General features: G+C 35.5%; 1 protein-coding gene across 1 annotated transcript in view; it reads left to right on the plus strand.

The window, feature by feature from the left end:
• Positions 1-12,058, plus strand: part of LOC125669971 (DNA ligase 1-like) — a 45,612-nt gene that overhangs the window by 10,476 nt on the left and 23,078 nt on the right. The window contains exons 2-8 of the mRNA XM_056161319.1: positions 6,509-6,562; positions 6,926-7,106; positions 7,215-7,311; positions 9,344-9,660; positions 11,199-11,334; positions 11,430-11,480; positions 11,972-12,035. Of these exons, the coding sequence (XP_056017294.1) occupies positions 6,509-6,562; positions 6,926-7,106; positions 7,215-7,311; positions 9,344-9,660; positions 11,199-11,334; positions 11,430-11,480; positions 11,972-12,035 (900 nt within the window). The remainder of the gene's footprint in view (positions 1-6,508; positions 6,563-6,925; positions 7,107-7,214; positions 7,312-9,343; positions 9,661-11,198; positions 11,335-11,429; positions 11,481-11,971; positions 12,036-12,058) is intronic.

Here is a 12,058-nt window from a genome sequence, read left to right on the forward strand (position 1 = left end):
TAATGTGATAATCAACAGTAACATTGAATTCATTACTGTTTGATTCGAAACATGACAAAACACATTTAAACTATCAAATTTCTTGCCCAATTTAACCACTTAAAACGGTAATCCGGAAAATTCTAGGCAAGTTTCAAGAATTCAAAATCATCAAATAAAATATGGCGCCGCACGTAAACCAACACGAAACTAATACACAATATTTCTCAGATAACGATATAACCGTATATAAAATATCATCGTGGTTCAAGAGTGGCGCCCATAAAAATTTATCAAATAAAGTTTAGAATTTCTATAAAAAATAGGTATTTTTGACATACCGCATCCGGTTTCAATGCATATAATTACGCTCGTGCTGTTTCCTGCACAAAACTCGATATGGAAATTAATAGTATAATTTCTAATTAAAGTCTGGCCTAAGATTTCTTCTATAAATATAAAGTTTTATTTTCAAAGATTGACAGGGCCAAATCATGCAATTTTGGCTTTAGTCCTTTACACGCTCAACAAGAATATCGCAGAAAAAGTTGAATCTTAAGTGGGAATCAGAGCATTGGAATATGGGACTTAGGAGATGTGGATCCACTCTAGACTTGTATCACGCGTTGAATGTAATTTGTAGGGCTTGACACTTTCAGATTACAATAACAACTAAGTAAACAAGCATGGAATACTTCAATTGCTATCAAATTACTGTATTAAAATACTATTTTTCAAAGAAAGGAATCACTTCAACCAATTTTAGGAAAATGCATTGGATTAAAATATGTGTGTTGGTGAGGGAAATAAATCATGGGAATATCTTTAGGATAGGGTTAAAACTTCACGCCTTGCATCCTAAATGCACCTTTCTCTAATCGGTCATTCTGGCACATCCCAAAAGTTCTGCAGTCTTCACGAAAACATTTAAAACGTGCTAGCCAGAAGAACCAGTGAACTGTCTGAATTATCTGGTCCTCAGTGAAATTTACTGGACCCCCCCCCCCCTAAATTTCATATTACATGCTTTATCAAATACATTATAGAATGTATTGTATACTTGTACAATGAATTTACCGAAATTTTATCAAATATGACTTTTCCACATATTCATATCCACCTTAAGATACCCTTCCTATCAATACCAGGAAAACAACATACATGGTATTTTCTCTCTCTTCACCCACAAACAAAACTAGTAATTCACATATTTTTCACAAACATGGAAACAGCCCAAGTGTACCTTAGGAAGTAGTCTTCTCTACCAATATCAAATGCAAACAATTGACTAGTTCTACAAACTATACATTGCTATACAAATTGCATAAAATGATTAAAATCAGATATAACTGCAACTGATAAAGTTCATTTTTATTGGACAATGCAATTACCGGTGACTGTGCAGTGTGATGCACAATGCGGTCATTTTTGTTGTTTCAACAAGTCGTTTGTTGAATATTCACGCGATTTACTTACAAGTTACCTTGACAATTTTACAAGTATAGTTATCATTCTTTACTTTAAAAAGTAACCAAACTACGATGTTCAAACACTTACTTCATGTGCTATTCATCGATTTATTTTTATTCTGATGGTAAATTTATGCAAATACATTTAAAATATCCATCTAACATTATATTTAATGTGACATACAAAAAGACCACAAGCCCATCAGACTTTTTGATTTTCACTGACCCGACTTTAAAATTCACTGGCCTCGGTCTTTTGACCACTGAGTTTTTGTGAAGACTTGTTCCATATTGGAACGTCTTTTCCTTCTTAAGAAGTTCTTCCAATATAAGTGTAGGGCTCCCAGGGCATTTTAGATGTGTGTCCATGCCAAAGACGGCTACAACCCTTCTGACAATATTTAAGTGTCCTGCTGTGGAACTCATCAGCATGCAGAACACCTTGATGAATTTGGCTGTTCTCATGGAAGATGATGATCCATTTCATTCTCTGATGGTGAGGGGGGGGGGGGGGGGGGGGGGGGATATGAGCAGTTGTAAAACCTCCCTTGTAGGTGGTTGTTGGGACTTTATGCAGCACACCTCTTGTTGTACTGCCTCCTGGTTTCCAGTATATTGATGTTGTTGGATTTATGTCCACAAGGCCATGGCAGATCTTAAGCATTATGACAAACCTCGGATGTATTTTGATATTGCTGCAAGGTGTCCAGGTTCCTGCTAGCTGCTAGTCATGCAAGCTGGGGTACGATCCCTTTAGTTCTTTGTGACTAAGCTGGCCACCCTCCATTGTTCCACTTTTAAAGCCCTAATGTGGTGTCCCACATTGTGCAAACTTAATGACAATTTTGGACTTAGGTCGAATTGGCAAATTGTAGTATATTGTATATGGTTAATCAAAAAAAAGAGAACACTAATGGATGAATCATATTCCATCTTTAATTTCATACTTCTGTCATGTCATCATTGTCACAAAACACAGAATTTTGATAAGTGACTGTTCAGACTTATTAATTATACACACACACACACACACACACACACACACCGCAAACGAAGTTCAGAGGGGTATATAGGAATCAGTCTGTCCGTCCGTCTGTCTGTCTGTGCAGATTTGTGTCCGGGCCATAACTTCTTTGTTCTTTGACATAGGCATACCATATTTGACACATGAGTGTATCACCATGAGACGATGTGTCGGGTACCTTCATGGCCACCATATGACCTTGACCTCAAGGTCAAAATTAAAGGTTTTTACAAAGGATTCGTGTCAGGGCCATGACCTCTTTGTTCTTTGACATAGGCATACCATATTTGACACATGAGTGTATCACCATGAGACGATGTGTCGGGTACGTTCGTGACCTCTATATGACCTTGAACTTTGACCCCAAGGTCAAAATTGATTATAGGGTTTTGACATAGTCATACCATAAGACATGGGTGTATCCCTATGAGACTGTCATGTACATTTATGACCTTGACCTTTGATCTCAAGGTCAAAATTATAGGTTTATACCATGGATTTGTGTTCGGACTATATCTTCCATTTTCTTCTACAAAGGCATACAATATTTTTGCACTCAGGAAAGAGGTAATTTATACCTATAAGGCCAAATTTTAAAAGGAGTTTGTTTGCCATCGCGCGACCGACCCATTTTTAACATGGCAGAAATTATGTCATTAAAAACTTTCCAGTCAGGGGGGGGGGGGGGGCGACTGGAAAGTTTTTAATGACATAATTTCTGCCATGTTTTTTTTTCAACTCGATTTTCCGACTTCTGTTTTTAGCTCACCTGAACCAAAGGTTCAGGTGAGCTTTTCTGATCGCTTTTTGTCCGTCGTCTGTCTGTCCGTCTGTCTGTTAAACTTTTCACATTTTCGACTTCTTCTCCAGAACCACTGGGCCAATTTCAACCAAACATGGCCAAAAGCATCCTTGGGTGAAGGGCTTTCAAGTTTGTTCAAATGAAGGGCTATGTCCCTTTCAAAGGGGAGATAATCACAAAAATCCAAAAATAGGGTGGGGTCATTTAAAAATCTTCTTCTCAAGAACCACTGGGCCAGAAGAGCTGAAATTTACCTGAAAGCTTCCTGACATATTGCAGATTCAAGTTTGTTCAAATCATGGCCCCCGGTGGTAGGATGGGGCCACAAGGGTGGATCAAAGTTTTACATACAAATATATAGGGAAAAACTTTAAAAATCTTCTACTCAAGAACCACTAAGCCAGAAAAGCTGAGATTTACATGAAAGCTTCCTGACATAATGCAGATTCAAGTTTGTTCAAATCATGGGCCCCTGGGGTTGGATGGGGCCACAATAGGGGATCAAAGTTTTACATACAAATATATAGGAAAAATCTTCTCAAGAACCACTAAGTCAGAAAAGCTGATTTTTACATGAAAACTTTCTGACATAGTGCAGATTCAAGTTTGTTCAAATCATGGCCCCCGGGGATAGGATGGGGCCCCAAGGGGGGATCAAAGTTTTGCACACAAGTATATAGGGAAAAACTTTAAAAATCTTCTCAAGAACCACTAAGCCAGAAAAGCTGAGATTTACATGAAAGCTTCCTGACATAATGCAGATTCAAGTTTGTTCAAATCATGGGCTCCGGGGGTTGGATGGGGCCACAATAGGGGATCAAAGTTTTACATACAAATATATAGGAAAAATCTTCTTCTCAAGAACCACTGAGCCAGAAAAGCTGATTTTTACATGAAAACTTTCTGACATAGTGCAGATTCAAGTTTGTTCAAATCATGGCCCCCGGGGGTAGGATGGGGCCACATGGGGGATCAAAGTTTTACATACAAATATATAGTTAAAATCTTTTTCTCAATAACCACCGAGTCAGAAAAGCTGATATTTACAAGAAAACTTTCTGACATAGTGCAGATTCAAGTTTGTTCAAATCATGGCCCCTGGGGGGGGTAGGGGGGGGCCACAAGTGGGGGGGGGGGGGTCAAAGTTTTACATACAAATATAGGAAAAGGCTTTAAAAATCTTCTTCTCAAGAACCATTGGGCCAAAGAAGTTGACATTTACATGAAAGCTTTCTGACATAGTGTAGATTCAAGTTTGCAAAGGGTAGTTTGGACCATAATAGGGACTAAGGTTTTACATGCAAATATATATGGAAAGTCTTCAGATATGGGCCAAGGTGACTCAGGTGAGCGATGTGGCCCATGGGCCTCGTGTGTATATATATTTCTTATGGCAAGACCTTTCATTTCATATGATGATCTTTGACCTTTTGACCTTAAACTCTGATTTTGGCCTACTTTTAAGAAAATGTAACCTATTAAATATATTTGGAACCATTTTAGGTGGGACTTTCATATTTTGTATCACAGCAGGTGTGGCATGATAAAGATACCTCCCTGCTCAAAGGCCATAAGCGCCAAGCATAGGCCTTAATTTTGCAGCCTTTCACCGGCAATGGTGACATCTCCGTATGAGTGAAATATTCTCGAGAGGGACGTTAAACAATATACAATCAATCATTCTTATCTGAAACAGCAAGATTGTGTTAGTCATATTGGTGTTGAGGCATCTCTGTGTTATATGAATTTATTTTGAGTTATGTTGTGATCCTTTGGAGCAAGGTTAGGGCCACAATATGGGGTCAAAATTTTTATGGTATAAAGAATTGATAAACAAAATTTTAAAAAATCACAGCTGAGCAATGGCAGGGTGTATTTGAGCGATGTTGTGCGTGGGTCTCTTGTTGTGAAAATATTGTGAGTATGCATACCACCATATAGCAGTATTGTATTATCCCCTCGCAATTCATTGTGAGAGGATATATAGTGATGGGCCTGTTGTGTGTTTAACACTGACACCCCACACGCAACATATGTTGCTCCATTGATTTGTAGCTTTGTTATCAAGAGAGGAAGAACCCTAATGACTTTGGGGTCCAGGGGTCAAGGTCGGTATGGAACATCATAGAAAAAGCTTTTAGACACTCATTGTGAGATTTGCGGTCATATGCCATGCCTTGCAGAGGTCTTTTTTTTTTTTTTTTTTTTTTTTTTTTTTTATATATATATATATATATATATATATATATATATATATATATATACTTTAAGTTAAAAAATAATTGGAGGGAAATCATGAATCAGTCCTTTTAAGAGTGTCAACAAAAATATGTACAAACATCAACTAATTCTCTATAAAATTTACTTAGCTTTTCAGAGTTCCCGAAACTAGTAAAAAATCTGTAGGACAATTGTCCGGTAAATATTCAAAATTTACCGGACAATTGTGAAATTTGCCGGACATTGTTGTTTTAAATAAAAAGAGATAAAATTAACATAGATCGGACTAATAATTTATTTGTATTTCCATTTCATGCACAGTTTGTTCAATTGACCGACCTTTCCCCGATTCCTCGTAAGAGATGCAAACTTTACAAAACATCATATATCCATCATAGACCAGCCATTTCCAATCATCTATCCATTTCTTGTGGAATTTTCTTTCCCTCTTACTTCCTTTATCCCCATCATTGTCTTTCTGACCGTCTTTTTCTTTTCTTTTAGTACCTGTGGCACCCGAATTCCACTTTATCGGCCACATGCCCAATGTTGGTCAACTCCAATAGGAAATTGTCGTACGTGTGTAAAAAAAAAAAAAAAAAAGAACCCGCGAATTTATTCGGATTAAAAAAATAAAACTACGCGTTTGTTTGGCTTTTCCCTCCACTTTTAATTAATAGTTATTTTTTGTAACTAATAAAATGACTATTACATTTAGTTATATTTGTTCAGATGTTTTTAAATTTCAAAATAGTCCATAAAATCTGCCGGACATTTTGACCGATAAAATTTGGATTTTGCCGGCCCCATTCAAAATTTATCGGGGATGCCCGATGGACCGGCGCGTTTCGGGAACTCTGGCTTTTTAAGTTATTGAACACAATAGAAAGACCTTTTATGAATGTGACAAGACCTTTCATTTGTTTCTTTGTTGTTACCAAGGGCCTTGTGTTTCACAAATACATCTTATTTCTATGAAGAATTTTAAAGATGCTATTTATTTTTCCTTATTAGGTCTTTTTTCTCGTCTCCAAAGCCCAAAAAGGAAGACACAGAGACAAAACGAAGGTAACACATCAATTAGATTGTCTCTAGAAGACATTTCATAGAGCCTTGTTAATTTATATTGCTAACATATAAAACAAGTAAATGTAGTCAGCAATTCTATTTGTTCATATACAAAAATCTTCATACCTGATATTAAGTTTGAAATCTATAGTAAATCTACAGTAAAACACGGTTATATCAAACCTCCAGGGCTGGTGAGAAACAGTTTGTATTTATAACCAAACTATCTTACCCAATGAAATTTTCATTCATTTTCCTCTCAAGAGGGAATAAAGATCACTTCACAATAAGTCTGAATTTGTTATATGTATGTGCATTATAATCATGTTTTACTGTATTGATGTAATGGTTTCCTTATTTTAGTGACTTTGATAATGAAAGTAAAGAGTGTGCTCCCCTGAAGCAGAGCAATGGATCACCTATCAAGGACTCTCCCGTCAAAGTGTCCAGGAAGAAGAGATGTCGGATCATTGAGAGCGATGAGGAAGAGGATGTATGTGCTGATGAACAGGAGAACCAGAAAAATAGTCCTGAACCAGTAAAGGTAAGGTGTCAGGGAAAGGACGTAACAATTTGTAGTTCCTAGAGAAATGTATAATATTCAAATATTATTTTGTATGTTTATATGTAATTTTTAAAAAATGTATTGTAGGTCAATGGGGTTAGTGAAGAAAAGAAAACATCGGATGTTGTGGAAAAGTTAGAGTCCCCTGCAAAATCACCCTTTGGTCTACCAGTCAGGAGAACAGGTATTTTAGAAAAATGTTTAATGCATTCAATTCTAGGAAAAGTTTTCAGGCATTAAATTTGAATACATTTTTCAAAATGTAGCACAAGTTATTTTTTCTGAATACAGTGGACTCATTGCGGTCTTCAGTTGATGGCGTCCATATAAGGAATAAATAGAAATTTACTATTTTTAATTGTAATTAAGTGCCAGTTCAGGTATTTTTCTAAGAATTAAGTGTAATTGGTGAAAAATAATATGACTGTACAATAATTTTAGTCATTGATTACATTTTCATTTCCCTTCTATGATTTCTTTGCAAGCAGCGCATGTTGTGATGTCAGAAAGTATGTAGATATTGGTCCTGGACTTATTTAGATCAGGATGTCTCTACACGTCAGCAAATTTTCATCATAAATCAATATTTTCGATGATCAAAACACAATTAGATATGCCTGAGATTGCATGTGCAAACCAACGCATGTACATTAACTTATTTGACCGGGACGCTATGGATAAAATTATTTGGTTGCTAATTGTTATTGTACATCAGGTACCAATGAACAGATCATGTTAATTATATCGAATAGGTATAAGTCTCCCCCCCCCCCCCCCCCCCCCCCCCCCCCCCCCCCCCAACTTCTGGTGTAAGGGGAGTAACTGCTAAAATTTTGGCCATTAAGGCTATTTTTATGCTCCTGAGATTGAAGATCAGGAGGCATATTGTTTTTGTCCTGTCTGTAATTCTGTCTGAAACTTTAACCTTGCTAATAACTTTTGAACAGTAAGTGATAGAGCTTTGTTATTCCACATGAGTATTCCTTATGACAAGACCTTTCTGTTGGTACTAAACCTTTTGACCTTGACATTTGACCTACTTATATAAAATTGACATTGGTCATAACTTCTAAATGGTAAATATTAGCGCTTTCATATTGCAAATGAGCATTTCATGTGACAAGATCTTTCTACTGGTACCAAGATATTTGTCCTTGTGATCTTGGCCATCTTCGGAATTGGCCATTATCGGGGGCATTTGTGTTTCACATATTGTACATATCTTGTTAATTATGCTAATAATCAATTAGTACATGTACCTAAAAAGGTTCGTAAGTGTTGAGTATTTTAGCATGCAATGTCTAGGCAGTCATTGAATACCAACTTTTGTGAAAATACTCCTGGTACAAATTCATGTCACTGCTTTCCAATTGATGTATTTTAAAACATTAAAAAATGCGTAACTGCTATTTCTTACCAGTGCCAATACCTGATGCATCGGATATCTAACACAGAGTCAGTGATTAAGTCGGGATCAACATGCATTAAATGTAATTGTCTATAAAACAACGGAAGATCATATCTGCTAGGAAAAGCAAAGTTTACAGACAAATGAATAGTTAAATTGCTACAAGCTCTGCTCAGTGGTAGTTGCAACACTGGTAGAATGCCATATTTATATGTTTATTTAGACCATTAACAATAAACTAAACCTAACAGATAAAAACAAATAAAGATGTATTCACTTGTCAGAAAACTTGAAACATTGGCAGTAGGAAGTTCTTAGTAATTGAAAGATTGAAATAATTTTTTTAAATCTTAAAAGAACAAATCCGTGTTGAATTGGTGACTTAGATTTAGAGTACTAGGATTAATGTTCTTGTTGACTGTCAGCTGTTAACGAAATTTTAAGTACTAGGATTAATGTTCTTGTTGACTGTCAACTGTTAGAAATTTTGAAAAAATACAAGCACAGAATTTTGGTATTGTTATTGTGAGTGGGATGAAAAAAGAAAAGAAGTCAAAACAGTCCGTTTGTTTTTATTTTAATCTTTTCAATGGAAAATTAAAATTCGGAAAGTAAATCCAACACATTACATATCTCTACATACAAGGTAGTATGAATATCATTTAATGATTTACTAGACAATACATAACTCTGCTCCAGTTTCTTAATTTCCTAAAAAACTGAATAAACTATCAATATAGAATAAATACATTTTACTTGTGCCAATAATATGCAATATTTACTAACGTGCAAGTTCCAAAAACTACAGCAAGAAAAAGTATGACATCACCCAATAGCACAAAGAAAAACCTGTCATACAGTCCAGTGAGGGAGCCCTCTACCAAGAAATCGAAAGTAGAGGTCAAGGAACCGAAAGTAGAGGTTAAAGATCAAGAAGAAGAGGTCAAGGAACCAAAAGAAGAGGTCAAGGATCCAAAAGTAGAGGTCAAGGCTGGGGATGCAAAAGACTCTAAAACTAAAGAGAAAACAGAGGAAAAATCTGACACAGAGGATACTCAGATAGAAGTTAAAGAGGAAATTGTGGAGGAAAACAAAGAGGAGGAAATGGAAGTGGAGGAAACAAAGGTTTGTGTAGGAAATGACATTCTGTAAACTTTTAGTGAGGAACTCTTCCTAGATTTATTGACCCCTGAGGCTAGAAAGGACTTGAGCACTGCCACATTAGATTGAAAGCAACTGCATTGCTTAATCTTATTGATGTATTCAAAACTGGGATAACCCAAATTTCAGTTTTAAATAATAATGATAAGATTTAGGGTGCCATTAATTATAGAACATGTACATATATATGCTCTGTGGCTGTGCAGTATTTTCGATGGATCGCAATTCATACCATTCGATTTGATGCACCGATTACAAATTCTGGGGTTCGGTTTAGATTTTACATAACCATAAACAACAAATTGACGTCCGAGTGATGTTCAGAACGTGGATTTTTGTGCAACAGAGATTTAAATCACCACTGTGTTGAGATTTAGCATTTTCACCACTCAGATACGAACAGAAAGAATATGGTCTGCCAGATCTTTACTTGACATTTAACATTTCTGTCAGTGTTGGGGTGAAATCAAAATCGTAGATAAAGACAATTAATATGATAGAGAAGTAAATCAATAAAGGAGTCGATCAATTAATAAAATTGTTGAATTTTGACATTAAGTGAAAACAGTACATGTACCATATACATTTTTGATTGACTTTAGATTTGTTTAATAATCTAAAAATCATGCTGCACATTAATATAACAAATTTTGATAGATTGTCAATATTTTCTTTTTGCTATCAAAGTTATAATATGCAGTTATCATACACCTATTTACTGGCTATGAGGACAATAGCGAGTTTATTGTCCCCCAAGATAGTAACTATTTCCCGAGGCACAGCCTTGGGAAATAGTTGCTGTCTTCGGGGACAATAAACTTGCAATTGTCCGAATAGTCAGTAAATAGGTGTTTTATTATACCAAAGTAGACTTTACTTGTGTCAGACATACCAAAGTGAAGTAAACTAACATTCGGCATTAGATGGAATCGACCGAGGTGATCCGAGTGGTAACTAATTAGATTTATCAGATTTTGACGTCACAGAAAAGTAAACGGGGTAAAATATAGCATCCGGTAAATAGTTTCGAGACTATTTCCTTAGGGCAGATAGTTCAGAAACTATTTCACGGCTAGCGTTATCCAGAAGAAATAACAAATTTATTCACCTAACTTTATATAGCAAAAACATTCTGAGGTATGATATAAATAGATATGATGTTTACAAATGACAACAAATAGTTACAGGAAATTTGAATAAAATTAAATTAAGTATGCTACTCATAAATATTAATTGTTGTACTGTCATTAGATAAATTGGACCTAACATGAACCGAATTAAAAAAAAAATTGAATAGCCCTAGTATGCTCTTTGGTGGATGGAAAGAAAACATTAATTATGTTAATATGTATAATATATCGGTACAAAAATTGAAAATTTAGTGGGTATATTTTGCAATAAGTTGTGTTTCAGGTATGTAAAAATGAATACAATGAAAATTTTGACTTGAAAGTAAATATAAATTCCAAGTGAATGTGAAATGGGGTGTTTTTATTGAACAGGAAGTAAAACGAGAAGTAAAAAAAGTAACTACATCAAAATCCACCAAGAAAACTCCAAAATCCAAGAAAGCAACATCAAAGCAAGTGGACAAGACTCAGTCCAAGGAACAAAGCCAAACTTCAAAGGAAGAAAAAGGTCAGATGGAAATTCAAATGAGGGAAAGTGTATGTTGGAATCAAAATAAAGTGTTTCCTCGTATATAAATATCATTTCATTTTGTCTCACATTAGATACAAAGACAGAAGCTGATTCTGGTAAAAAGAAGCTCCACAGTTTCTTTGGTGAGTTGAGTTACTAAGTTTCGCATATGTATATAGTAATTCAGACAACCTAAGATCTATAACACAGCACCGTATGAATGACTTAAGCACATCATGTGGGATATGTCTGTCATTTTGTCATCCATCTGTTTGGCTTTGAATTCATTTCTGAATAAACAGTAGATCACTTCATTGAACTTTATACCCAGATGTATCTAAGATCACAGTAATGTTCAAGTAGTTTCCATGAGTGTGATCTTGCACTTCTACATTTTGTATTGAGCTCAATTCTGAATAACGGGTATTCACATCTCACGGACTTATATCTAGAAACTACCTACAATTCTGAATAACAGGTATTCACATCTTACAGACTTATATCTAGAAACTACCTACAATTCTGAATAACAGGTATTCATATCTTACAGACTTATATCTAGAAACTACGTACAATAAGATACAATGACTTGCATTATTTACTCACTAGCAAACTTTCTATCCTTTTCTTTAAGCACCAAAGACTGAACAAAAAACTGAAGATTCCTCAAGTGAAGGAATGAAAACAAGTGACAAAAGGTAACTCTCTCTCTCCCTCTCTC

Source organism: Ostrea edulis, chromosome 4 (assembly GCF_947568905.1).
Source record: "Ostrea edulis chromosome 4, xbOstEdul1.1, whole genome shotgun sequence".
Classification (NCBI taxonomy): Eukaryota; Metazoa; Mollusca; class Bivalvia; order Ostreida; family Ostreidae; genus Ostrea; species Ostrea edulis.